Below are 13343 nucleotides of genomic sequence, written 5' to 3' on the forward strand. Positions count from 1 at the left end.
GGGAGTTTGGGTGAAGCAGGTCTCATGTACGGTAGGAGTCTTCTCAGAGCGGGTAACACATCAGCTGGTCTTGAAGGATGAAAACAGTTTGCAGGTTAGAGAAGGTAGAAAAAGTCATATCAGGCAAAGGAACAGCACGCACAGAGGCTCAGAGGTGAGCCCTGCAGGGTGTTGAGTACGCCGGCCTTGGCAGAAGGACGGGTCCAATGTCCCTCCTGGTCTTCACAGACCCCACCTCCTCCAGACAGCTGTTGTATGCTCTGGCCAGTTGGGCCCCAACCATGACCGGGGCTACTGGACAGTAGTTGGGCCGTGTCCCTCTGCCTGCTCTGCAGTTTCCCCTCACCCCATGTTCCCGGGGTGTTTCACCCACACTCCTTGCCATCTGGGGCTTGCTGACATGGGCAGCCTCTGCCACTCCTGTCTCTGTTATACTCTCCCTTCTGCTGCAAGAAAGAAACAAACTGCACAGCTCGGAAAACAATCCATCATTTTGTCATAACATTTCCATTTCAAAGACTTCCTTTCCAAGCTTCTCTCTGCCCAAACGCTTCCTCTCATTAGCATAAGAACTGGCAAGGCATTGAGTGACAGGGGAGGAGAGGGGCTGGGAATAGGGCTCTAGAACTGGGGCCTGGGTCTGTATCCACTCAGGGGCAGGGCATGGGTGTGCATGTGTGTACTTGTGTGTGCATGTGTGTGTGCTTGTGCACACGTCCATACCTGGTCTTTGTGAGTCTGCATCTGTCAGCACTCATTACTTGTGCTGCATCGCAAAGCATAAGCCACCCTCGGGCACTGACTGAGCCTCCGCAGCGTTCTAGGAACTCTGCTGGGCGCTGAGGATTCAGGGAGGAAGGACGCAGGCACTGTTCGTCAGCAATTCAGTCAGAGGGACAAATGTGTCCGTGAACAACTATGACACAATAAACGCAATAAGAAAGCGGAGGAGGGGGGACCCTAGAGGAGGTGACATTTAGGCTGGCCTTGAAGGACAAGGAGCACTTCACAGATTAGAGAAGGTGGAAAGGCATAGCAGGCAAAGGGAACAGGGGGCACAAACTCCCAGAGGCGAGCCCTGCAGGTGTTAGATGTGGCTGTGGCAGAAGGAGAGACGGCAGGCAACACCTGCTGGGTGGACGTGAATGGCCACCAAGGCTTCCTCAGCTGCCCTCTCCCTGCCTGGACCCTACCGGCAGATAGGGCTGGCGGGAGATCCAGGAACAAGTCAGCCCCGCCCTGCAAAGGGACCCCTCTAGCCTTGCAGCTCCTCCCTGGCCTCCAGGTAGGCCCTCTTCACAAGCAAACCACGGATGTGCTGGTGGCCACTTCCCAAAACCTCCTCATTCACCACCTGGCACAGGCCCCAGAAGGCCTGACCACAGAGCCCAGTGTGGCCCCCTTCCCAGAACCTTAAAGCCCTGGTGGCAGTTTGTCCTTCCAACATGCACAGAGGAGTTCCAGGTGGACAGCAAGGGAATGGGACGTGTTCTAGGTCAGCCAGAGGAGGGAGAAGACATGGGGAGTGGACCTGAGTGTGTGCTGGGAAGGGGGGATATAAGGTCCAAGAGGAAAGAGGAGACACAGAAAGCAGTGTGACTCTTGAGGACCTCACCGAGTGACTCATTCCTTCATTCACCCTACAACACTTGATGGGACATTCCACGAATTGGGCACCTAAGATATCAAAATGAGAGGTGAGGCCAGGCATGGGCTCATGCCTGGGAGGCTGAGGTGAGCGGATCACTTGTGGTCAGGAGTTCAAGGCCAGCCTGCATAACATGGTGAAACCCCATCTCTACTAAAAATACTTAGCTGGGTGTGGTGGCACATGCTTGTTAATAACAGCTACTCAGGAGGCTGAGGCAGGATAATTACTTGAACCCAGGAGGTAGAGGTTGCAGTGAGTGGAGATTGCATCACTGTACTCCAGCCTGGGCAACAGAGCCAGACGCTGTCTCAAAAAAAAAAAAGAAAGAAAGAAAGAAAAAGAAAAAAAAATGAGAAGTACACAATGTCTGTCCTCAGCGAGCCCACAGGCCATGAGGAAGACCAACAGGGAAATAAGTGGTATGATACTAAGCCCCCAGGCTGGTCAGGAGCATCCTGAAGCGATGTGGACTGAGTTGAGGTTTGAAGGTTGATTGAAAGTCAGAGGAGGTGGAGAGTAGAGAACATTCCAGGCAGAGAGTGCTCTGCAGCCAGGAACATTGCTGAGGCCACAGGGGTGCTGTGCTGCAACACCGAGTTAGCCCCAGTGGGGAGCTGCCCCCCATGCCAGCCTGGCTGTGCCCTCACTGCCCTCCCAGGGGTCGCCACCACGGCCAACTGGGCAGGGGGTAAGACCGAACCATTTGGTCCAAACCTCACATTTGTGAAAGTCATCATATTTAGACTTTCTACATTATCTCCAGTTGGGATGTGGGTGTTTAAAATACAGTTGCTAAATGTAAACCATTGAAATCTATAACCATTTTTGTAAGCCTATTTGGCATTTTTTTTAATATACAAGAAGTATAAAAATAATGAAAGTGGCCCAATTCTGTCTCGTTCTTAGCAAACAGGCAGTATTGGTCCTAGATAAGAACAGCGAGGCTTCGAGAAGCTTCCCAAAGCCAGACTGACTCCTTGGCAGCTCGCTCACCTTGCTGGCCCAGTGAGATTCAAACGCCAAGGCCTGCCCATTGCTGGCACCACCCTCTGTCCTTGAAGTCCTGGGATGTTCTCCTGTGGCCTCTGCGCCATCCCATGCCCAGCTCCTTGGCTGACCCAGGGATGGCAGCCTGAGCCTTCCTGCTCCATTTCACCCCCTCAGCCCAGCCTCTCTTCCCTGCAGGAGGCCACAGGCTGCCTCTGTGTCCAAGCTGGCTGCACAGCTGCAAACCCAGACAGGCACCACAGGCAGCATCTCCACTGCCCTGGGCCCCTCATTTCTTTCATCCTTGGGTACCACTAAGAAAGGCCCCAGGAGATGCCCCCAGATGGCTTGTCAACCAGATCCCGTTAGCAGCTGCCACTGGGAGAAAGAAGTCAGAGCCCACTCTGCTCCCGCCCCCCCACCTCACTGCTCATGAAGGGCAGTCTCCTTTGCGAAGTGTCACTGCCAAACTTGCAACTTCCGGCTCCTGGGGACACGGGCGTTACTCACCTGCTCCAGCTGTTTGCAGAGCAGGCCTGTGGACAGCCTGAGGTAGGGCCAGGGGCTAGATAGCAAGACAGCCCCACCCCCTTCCCAAGGCCTTCTGAGGGTTGAACTACTGTAAAGGTGTGACAAAGCCCGATCACTATATTTGGGGTAGGTGAAGCAGAGGGGACAAGACTAGCTATGATTTAGAAAACAAAGCCCTGTTCAATTGTCTTCCCCCGATGGAAAAGGACTATCTAAAGCGGGGAGTGCAAAGAAAAAGAGAGGAGGGCTGGAGAGCAGACACTTGCAGCTCCCAGCAGAGCACTGTCCAGGGAGTCTGCCAAGCAGACTCCAAGTGCTGTGATCTACCCAAGAGCTGCCCACCTCCCTCCCAAGGTAGCTGAGGGGCCTCAAAGTAGCATCACCGACAAAAACTTCCTAAAGCCACCTGAATCCCCTTGTGTGACCCGGTAATACTTGGATTTCCTGCGTGGCTCTCCCCCATCAGAATGTACAGGGCTCTGTGAGCCTGGGCGCTCACAGGAACTCTGAACACTGGCATTTGGCTTTGACACATCGACCTCTGAAAGCCAGGTTAACACGAACTTACCATCGGCAATGGCACTGCTCTGACCACTGCCAGGGCCTGAGCCCCTGAGCCTGAGGATGGGAGTCTGGACTGTGGCTCTCCCCCAGGGTGGATGGCAGCCTAGGACTCAGATCTTTCCCCATGCTCCCTGCTCACTCGTTCATCTGGCTTCTTCCAACAGCACTGAGGCCCCTCTCTTAATACAGCTAGAGACTTCCTCTCCAGGGGCCAAGTGTTCTCTATACATCCCCACACCACCCTGCCCTTACCTCTCATTCCCCAGGAACAAACGAGTCTTATCATGTGAGGGTCTCCCCTCTTGTGCCCTTTACCCAGAAAGCTCTAGAGTGAAGGACAGGTAGGTAAGGCACACCTTGGTCTTCCCTGACCTGAGCTTGAAATAGTCATTGCCCTCGAGGTAGTCTCCACCCACCAACCCTTCCCACTACGTAGTTTCTGCTGTGCCCACACACCACCTGGCAGTCACATCCACCCCCACAACGGCGCAGGGTTTCAGCCCTGGTGACAACAAGGGAAGTCAGGCTTTGCAGAAATGTGGTGTTTATTGGCAACCATCTGCCTGCACATCTCGTCTATGTGCGTGTGTGTGTTTGGTCACATTGAGGTCCGTGGCCAGTGATGCAATCAGACAGCCTTCGCCAGCCCCACACGGTTATTGGCCCTGTCAAAGATGCTGTAATACTCCCGGATGAAGACACCCCCCAGGATCCACTGCTGGGAACTATTGTCACCCTGGAAACCATTGGTTCAGAAGCCCTGGTCCTGGGGAAGGCAAGGCGGAGATGACGCTGGTCCCAATCCCATTTGCTGTGCCTAAAGATAGGCGTTTATACCCTACCCCCAACTCCTCCTCCTCTGTGACTTCATTTTATCCTTGAAATGACCTTCCCAGATAAACAAGTATTGGATTCATGTCTCAACAGATGAAGAAATTGAGATTCAAAAATTAAATGACATAATGCAGGATCACCGGGTAGGGTCCTGGCATCCTGAGTCCTGTTCCCTGCACTGGACCCCACTCCCCATCACTCATCCTCCCCAGCCCCTGCCTCCTGCTCTCAGCACCTACTGCCCTGATGACCAGCCAGAGCAGGCCTGGGGGTGGAGGTCAGTGGTCAGTGGGGCCAAGGGCCGGGCCCCACAAAGCCCAGGCTGGCTAAGCGAACCCTGCACAGAGCTCTAGGCCCCAGGACTTAGAAGTTTGAGCAGCAGAAGGCGGTTCCCATGGGGAGCTGTGGCCCTGCCTACCCCACCCTCCCTGACACCTTGGCGCACCGCCCCTGCTGTTCCCCATTTTTCCCAGGATGAGGCTGAAGTGGCCACAAATGAGGCCCCAGGACAACATGGCCACTCAGAAGGGCCGGTTGGTCCAAACGCATGCCCCTCCATTCTCTGTAGAGTCCATACCACTTCTTATCACCACCACCACTGCCTCACCAGGGCCTGACTGGGGGATGGGGGAGGCAGCTGGTGAAGAAGAAGGGGCAGGAGGAGCCCGGGCTTCCCCCCTGAGACTCATACCTGGCTGGTGTAGGCGGAGGGTGTCAGGGGGTACTTCTTGCCGTGGATCTCAAAGACAACGGTGGACATGCTGCTCAGGCGCCTGCAGTCGATGTCAAACTAAAGAACCAAGGGAGGTCCTCTTAGAAGCGGCGAGGGTGGAAGCTGACTGGAAGAGGCCCAGAACCCCTCCTGCCATCCCATGATCCATGGGGCAGGGAGGGGGCCCTGCCCACACCTCCGACCACAGGGAGGCTCTCAGGGTGAGGCCCGGTCCCGAGACATGGTTCTCAAAAGAGCCACAGCGGTCATGAACCCAGGGGCAGACCCAAGCTTGGGACCCAGGGGGGTTGCCTCTGTGTCTCCGCGTCTAGGCCCAGCCAGAGCTCACAGGGACGCTGGGAGCACTTGGCTGTCGAGGGGAGAGGGACAGGCTCAGGGTGGAGGAGGAAGAAGGGGCACAGCACAGGCCAGTGTGTCAGGGAGGGCACCCCTCCCAGAGGAACGGGTGGTCAGACGGCAACCGCTCCAGGAGGCATGGGGGCTCCCACAGCAATACAGCCAAAGCCAAAGGCCCCAGCAGAGGCCTCCAGAGAAACCCCAGCCTCAGCTGGGAAATGGGCTCCCTCACCACCTCTGCATCTTCTCGCTTGTGTGAAGGGGCCTCTACTTCAAGGGAACCTTGTGGGGCGGTGGGGCCTGGCCTCACCTCATCGTACTGGCCCGCAGTGGCTCCAATGGCCTGCTGGATGTTGAGGAGGTCACTGCCTGGCCCCACCAGCAGGAAGATGCCGGTGTCCAGGATGGCCTGACAGCCACCGTCACAGGCCACCACCACGCCATCGATGGTGACACTGCTGAGCGTATGCAGGACGGCCTCATCCAGCCCTCCCTCCCCAGGGCCTTCCTACCCTCCCCTGCCAGGATCCGAAGTAGGAAGGGAAGGCCCCCAGCCCTCAGCCCCTTCCCTGGGGCCCCTTCCTGGAGGCCCCAGTACTTTCTGAGCCCAGAGAAAAGATCTAAAACCATTTTCTTCCAATTCAGTGGCTAAATCGAAGACATCCCACTTTTCATGGGGCAGAAACTTCAATAAAACAACAAATTCACCCACATTAAGGGGTAGAACGAGTACTGTACTCATTGCCTGAGATCTGGTTTCAAGTTTTTGATCTGCCATTTACTTGCTGTGTGTCTCCAGCAAGTTACCCAACCTTTGTGTACTCAGGCTTCCCGTCTACAAAATGGGTACATTAATAACCCCTTCCTTGACTTCCTCCAGGGGTGGTCTTGAGGTTCAAACTCGATGTCAGTCCATTGTAAAGTGGGGTTAATAGTAGCACCCACCTCATGGGGTCTCAGTGAGGAATAAATGAGACATATAATCATTCAGCACAGTGCCTAGCAGGCGGTAGGTGCCCCAGAAAAGCAGCTGGTCTTGTTCATAAAGTGCAGGTGAATGTGTGGCACTAGCACCGACAAAGGTCACCGACCTTGAAAGTGTCTAGTTCAGATTCTCAGGGGTAGTCTTACGAGCTACTGTGCTGCGGTCCTCAGAGTGTGGTGGCCTGACGCCCAGGCCCTCACATGCCCACACCTGGATCAGCCTCTGGCTGAGGCCCACACAGGGTGGCCACTCACCCACCTGTCCGCAGTGAACTGCCAGTATTCTTGCACAGGCACGGGTATCCAGTGCAGGGAGCCTGTGTAGTAGGACGGGTCAATGGCCCCCAGCGTGAGCAGGCTCCCCTGGTCATTCCTGAAACCAAGGTGCAGCGTGCTGTTTCAGCGAGGCTCGGAAAAGTGGTGCCCAGCCCTACCCTGGGGCCAACGCCACTGAGACCCAGCCCACCCTCCTCCGCCCCACCCCACCCTCCTCCGCCCCACCCCTAACCCACGCTTCAGATGAGGTCTCCAGCCTCCTCTGGCTCCTCCTCCGCTGGGCTTGCTCTGATGTCAGCGGCAGCAACCTTTCTTCTGAGCACTGCAGCCCGCAGCCCGACCCCAGAGGAAGTAACCCACCCCACAGGTCTTGGGACTGCCAGGCTGTGCCCCAGCCACCCTCTGGTGTACCCAGCTGTCTCCCTATGCCCCTACTCCCTGTCAGCTGCCACCCAGGGCTTTCTGCCTCCAGTAGGAAAGGGGATCTTCAACGGAATCTACACTTTGGATGGAAACTGCCAACCGAACGCAAATCCCCTCTGTTCCTCCTGGGGCCGTGTCTCACACATGGCTGGGAAACATACACTGTACCCACTCACTTCCGGAGCACTGCCCTGGGCTCCTAGAACTCATCCAGCCCATCCCAGCTCCCGGCTCTGGTGCACGCTTTCTCCCCAGACAACGCCCACTCCTCCCTCAGCAAAGCCTGCCCTGGCTGCCCTCAGCTGGGGCTTCTTCCCCTGTTATTCAGCCTCTGACACACCCAAATCTCCCCTGCAGCGCCCTATCACAACTGTTTGATTACCATAACGTGTATAATGGTGTGGTGTCTGCCTCTGCTGCTAGAATGTTAACTGCCAGTTTGTCTTATCTGCTGATGTGTCCCCATCTCTGGCAGAGCCCCTGCACATAGTAAGGGCCCGGTAAGTATCTTCTGAGTGAATAAATGCATGAGTGAATACACTAATTAGCTCCCAGCTGCCTTCCCCTGCCTCAGCCATCCAGCAGCTTCTCCTGGGGAGGGTCCATTTCTCTCCTCCCTGCCATCCTCCCCTCTGTCTGAGCCAAGTTGCATCATCACAGGATGCAGGGAGATAGAGTAGGAGGCGCAGGGTTGGGAGAGGGAGCCCCAGGCTCCAGGCCTGGCTCGGCCACCACCACTCAGGGTGTTGGTCCCTCCCCAAGCCTCAGCTTCCTCCCTAGTGAAAGGAGTAGGTTGGACTCCTTTGGAGTCAGCTGTAAAAGTCTGTGCATCTCAATGACATCAGCAAATGGTTATTGAGGCCCTGCTACTTTTGGGAAAAAGAACTTGAAAGCCCCTGTGCAGAGGTGGGATTGGGCTTTGTTTTTTGAATGCCAGAAAGGAAAGTTAAATTTTGGTCCAGTGAATTCTGACTGCATAAATGACTGTATCATGGGCCTTTGGACAAGAGGTTGGATGTGCCTGGAAAGGAGAAGGTTTGCTTGGATCTGGCGACTACCCTTGAGTTGCAGCGTCCCCGAGGAGTGGATACTCTCCTCAGCTGACAGTCCTTACAAGGACATCAAACTTAGGCCCCAGCTGGGCACAGCTCCTACCTGCTCATGTAGACTGAGAACAGGTCTTGGGCCACCAGGTGCCTCTGCATCATGTTGTCAAACATGGGCACTGACTACTCAGAGGCAAGAGAGGGACAGGCCAGCCCCAGGATCCCGTCAAACTCAGAGTAGGTGAAGATGTCGCCAGGATCCTGGGTGCTCAGGCCCACAGTCTGGTGGGAGTCCACAATGTTGGAGACCTGCAGGAGAATCATGTGGAGGCCCTGAACTTTCTGCCCAGAGGCCTGGGTGCCTCAAGGGGGAAGAAATGGAAGGAGGGGGAAGATACTGAAGAGGGTTCTTGACCTCCAGCCCTCACCTGGGCTCCCACCCCCAGCCACACTTGGCCTCATCCTCCCACAAGCCCTGCAACCACTACTGGAATCAGCCTCAGAAGCAGACCTGGGTCCTAAACTAAAATCCTGCCCGGGTGGGACATGGGCCACCCCTGCCAGGGCAAAAAGAAATCTGGACAGAGAGGTGGGGCGTAAGCTAGGTGTGGGCCCCAAGTCCCGGCCCAAGTGGCCCCTGCCACACACGCCTCCTTGCCAGCTCTTCCCACTGTCAGAGCAGAGGCTGGGGGCGGGCAGCAAAAGTGACCTAGATAAGGAAATGAGAGCACAGAATAGAAAAAATGCTGGTTGTTTACTGGCAAGAGTGACGGCTGAGGGAAAGACATACTCCAGGAAAGAACAGGCACCAGGGGTGCTCCTGCCTGGGTCCTGGGTGGGAGGAAGAGCAAGCTGGTGGCCGCGTCCTGGGCAGCTGCAGAATAGCACCTGCTGTCTCCACACCTGCTGAGTCAGACTAAGACAGGGCTTCCCTGGGCCGGGAAGGCAGGTGCGAGGGTGTGAGGTTGGGATGGTGGTTGGGGGAAGGGGGAGGCAGTTCATGCACCCTGGGGGATGTTGTGTGAGGAAGGCGCCTGAGCTCAGACCCTCGTGGTGGTGGCATTCAGAGCTGGCAGACAGGAGCACTGCCTTTGCTGGGTCTGCCAGCCTCTTGTGGCGGTGACTGAGAGCAGGGAGACTGCCTCTACCACAGGCTCCAAGATTTCTTGAAGAGGAACAGCCATGGCAAGGCAGAGGCAGAGGGACGCTTTCCACTCCGTTAGTGGAAAAGCTGGCAGAGCCACTCACATCCAGGTAGTTGGTCAGAGACTCGCTGGCCACCACCCCAGAGATGGAGTGCTTCCAGCTGACCACATAATGGTGATTCCTCAGGAAGTCCTCCAGGAGCCCGTGCTCCTTCAGGGTCCTCCTCAGCGACTTCCCTTTGTGCAGAGGAACCCTGAGGAGATGGGGAAGAATTCGTAAGCAGGGTGTGCATCTCCCGCAGGCTGTCCAGCCTCCCAGAAGTGGGCTCCATAAAGCACTCCCTACCCTCTGTTCCCAGCCAGCTTTCTGATCAATGGCCCACTGACCCCAGGCCAATGGCTTTCAAACCTTTTAAAATCATAACTCAAAGTAAGAAATGTATTTTACATCAGTTCAAAAATCACTGCCTATCCTTACTAACTGCAGTGCACTCTCATATTTTCTACGGCTTTTCTCTTTTTCTAATGCTGGTGGAGACCCATTAGAGGTATTTTGCAACCCACTAATGAGTTTCGAAACCCATGGTTTGAAAGGCACTAAGCACATTATCACTCATTCAGTCACCAAATTCTTGCTGTGCCAGACACTGCACAGGGCATGGGGGACACAATATTGGAAAGGGCACCATCTCTGCCCGCCGGGAGCGCACTGTCTGCAGTAAAAAACGACGTCTCCCACATGCTGGCAAATGCTAAGACAATGATCTTGCCCTCTGCCAAGCCCCTTTCTCCACTCTCTGGATAGCTTTTACCCTAAGATGAGTGGAAAATTCTCAAAGTGTTTCTCAGCACAGAGCCTGGTCTCACAGGGGCCTCCTGAGGAAGCTTGAGTTTTAGATGATGGAGGCAGATCAACAGTGGAGAGATCAAGAGAGGAAATGCAGAAGCTGGTTCTAGACCTGGCGCTGCCCTATCTGTGTCAACTTGGGTGGCTCCCCAAAGCCCTCTGAGCTTCAGCTCCCTTAGGTTAACCCCTTCCTTTCTAGCCGTTCTCCTGGCCCTGCCTTTGACTAGCCCTGTGGCTTAACCTCTCTGGTCCTTAGTTTCCTCTCCTGTAGATAGAAGTAGAACTTGGTGATTCCCACGGTCCCGTGTACCCCTAAGAATCGCGTGGTCCTCCTCTGTGAGACTGCTGAGATGTGCTTTGAGAGCCATACAATGGCAGCTGTTCACATCCCAAGTGCTGGGGCAGATAGCGCCCCTGGGACCTGGAGGAACTTTATTTTCAGGACTGCCACAAAGATTCCTGGCCAGTTGAAGGCACCCTGACCCCTTTTCAGGGATCCAGATTTCTCAGGGTGGGATCGGAGCTTCTCTGTGCTCAGGATTTGACCAGACTCAAACCTGAGCACCTGCAGATTACTGTGTGATGTCATGGCGAGAGTGCAAGTCCACCAGAGGCCGAGTCCAAGCTCCTCCATTACTAGTCATGCAGCCTCAGTCAGCTCAGGGACCCTCCTTAGAAACCCTTCCTAAACAACAGTGTCTCCTCTGTAAAATGCAAATGATAATATCTACTTAATCCATGAGGATTTGTGGCTTAGTGGAGTGCTTGGCACCTAGGAGCAAACGGCTCAATCAATGTCAGTTATTATTTTGGGAGGAGAACCTGGGATCTTCACCCACAAAGACTTAGTATAATAGAGAACTTTATTTTGTTTAAGAAATGCATATATAGCTCTTACAGTGTGCACTGTTTGAAGCCTTTTTTAAATATTAACTCTCCTCACAACATCCCTATGAGATGGACACTACCATTATTCAAATTTTATGAACAGAGGAGGAAACTGAGGCATAGAGAGTTAAGTTAGTGATGCAGCTGGGGATCAAACCCCAGGCAGTTTCACTCCAGAGCCAGGCCCTATTCCCCCAGTTGCCCATCTGGCTCCCTGTTCTTTTCACCACACTGTGAAGTGCTGGAGTAAACAGAAGCAAAGGTCCCAGCATGCAAAGGCAAGACTGACAGGGAGCTGTTGAACTTGCAGCACTTCTCCCAAGACTCCCTGGGGGACCAATGGCTGGAAGACCAAGGACAGACCTCCCAGAGAGGACGACGAGATGCCCTTGCCCTCCCCTGGGCTCTGATGTTCACCTGGTGATGGCATTGACCTTGGAGAGAGCAAAGACTGCAAGGAGCACCACGAGGCACCTCATCCTGGCCCGCAGGCTGGCCACTGCTCCAGCCAGAGCCCGCTCCACAGCCTTCATAGAGGGAGCCAGGTGTCCTGTGGCTGGAAGCCCAGACTTCAGAGATAGCTCCTGACTGTAGGTCACTCCACAAATACAGTGAGAGAGTGCTTAGGATACCTAAGAACCATGCTGATAAGGACCACTCACACTGAGTCAGGCCATTTGTGGCCCTTATCAGCATGGGTCTTAGGTATTCTGAGTGTTATCTCAGAATATCTGTATTCCAGGGACTTCAAAGTTGAAAGATATACATGCTTGGTCTTCAGGCTGAGAAATGTCAACATAGGCCTCTCTGACCTGCTCCCCACTTGCAGACGGGACTTCTCGAGCCAACACAGGGGAGGCGTTGCCAGAAATGTGTTCCATGTTCCACCTTATGCTCTGTAAGAGGCCTGTTCCCCGCAGATCCCACTCCAGCCTTATATGCCTCTCCTCCTGCGATCTGACAACACCGGAAGCTGGTAGCCGGCCCTATCCATGAATCTGCCCCCAGCCCAGTTTTCCAGTGGCAGGGGGACTCGGTCTTCCCCCAGAGTGGCATCTGTGGCAGAGAGGAATTGTTCGTTCTGTCATCCCCGTGAGTGGAGCTTGGGGTTTAGCGCACAGAGCAGGTGTGGCCTCCACTCCCACAGAGCACAGTCTAAGAGAGAAGGCAGGCCCGAGGCACAGGCACCCCTAGGGACACAGGCCCTGTTCCACGGTGGAAGGGTGCTGAGGAGGGGAGGGGTAAATCGATGCCACATCACAATGGCATTGGAAGAACAGGGCAGGGCTGAACCAGGAAGGCAGACAAGTGCCCCCGCATAGAAGAAGGGAAATACGGCAGTGATAGGGCAGGGAACAGCTTAGGCCAAGACTCAGCCTCTGAGTCCCATTGGAGTGTGCAGACAGAGCCCCTCAGAAGCACATGTGCAGGGGTGTGTTGAGTAGAGACCCCTAGAGTCTAGGCCAGAGATTCTCTGAGGCTTGTAGCCAGAGAGAGAGTCAGGATAAGAAGGAAAACAAAGGCTGTGGCCATGAAGCTGATGGAGAAGATCGTGTTCCAAGGACCAGGGGAGGCTAACGCTGGCAAATCAGGACCGTGTAAGGGTTAGGTCGGCAAAATAGGAAGGCAAGGGCTTCAGGTCCATGGGAGAGTAGGAGAGCACGATGCCAGCCGCCCAATGCCTGGCAGGACAGATGTCCACGTGGAGAGGGAGGCCTGGTGGGGATGTAAGAAAGGGCAGGCAGGAGCAGCCAAAGAGGCTGGCATGTGGAAAGGGACAGGCTCTGGAGTTGCATACATTTGATTTGCAAGGGCCTCAGGAGGGAGACTTAGTAGGCCAGTCAACAGAACTGATGTTTTGTAGCAGAATTAGGAATGTGGCGAGACCTGATCCCCGCCATGGCAATGCCTCCCGCCCTGCCGCATCCCTTCACAAAGCTGATGGCCAGGTCCCCAGAAGGCCAGGACACTGCCACTCCCCATGCCCTGGGAAGTGACCACAAACACATCCAGCTGTCTTGTGGCACCCACCCTCCCCAGATGCCAGGAGCAGAGATCAAAGTCAACGCTAAATAGCACAGCTTGCTTCCCGATTTCT

The 13343-nt window shown here is 55.0% G+C and overlaps 1 protein-coding gene across 1 annotated transcript; it reads right to left on the reverse strand.

Annotated features, from left to right (window-relative positions):
* Positions 1-4260: 4260 nt before the first annotated feature.
* On the reverse strand, positions 4261-11724 carry CYMP (chymosin, pseudogene). The gene is given in 7 exon segments (XM_077951741.1): positions 4261-4499; positions 5259-5357; positions 5947-6091; positions 6880-6993; positions 8475-8674; positions 9614-9764; positions 11663-11724. Coding segments are annotated over 7 exon segments (909 nt in total). The 3' UTR covers positions 4261-4361.
* Positions 11725-13343: the final 1619 nt, after the last annotated feature.

The sequence above is a fragment of the Macaca mulatta genome, chromosome 1 (genome assembly GCF_049350105.2).
Source record: "Macaca mulatta isolate MMU2019108-1 chromosome 1, T2T-MMU8v2.0, whole genome shotgun sequence".
Classification (NCBI taxonomy): Eukaryota; Metazoa; Chordata; class Mammalia; order Primates; family Cercopithecidae; genus Macaca; species Macaca mulatta.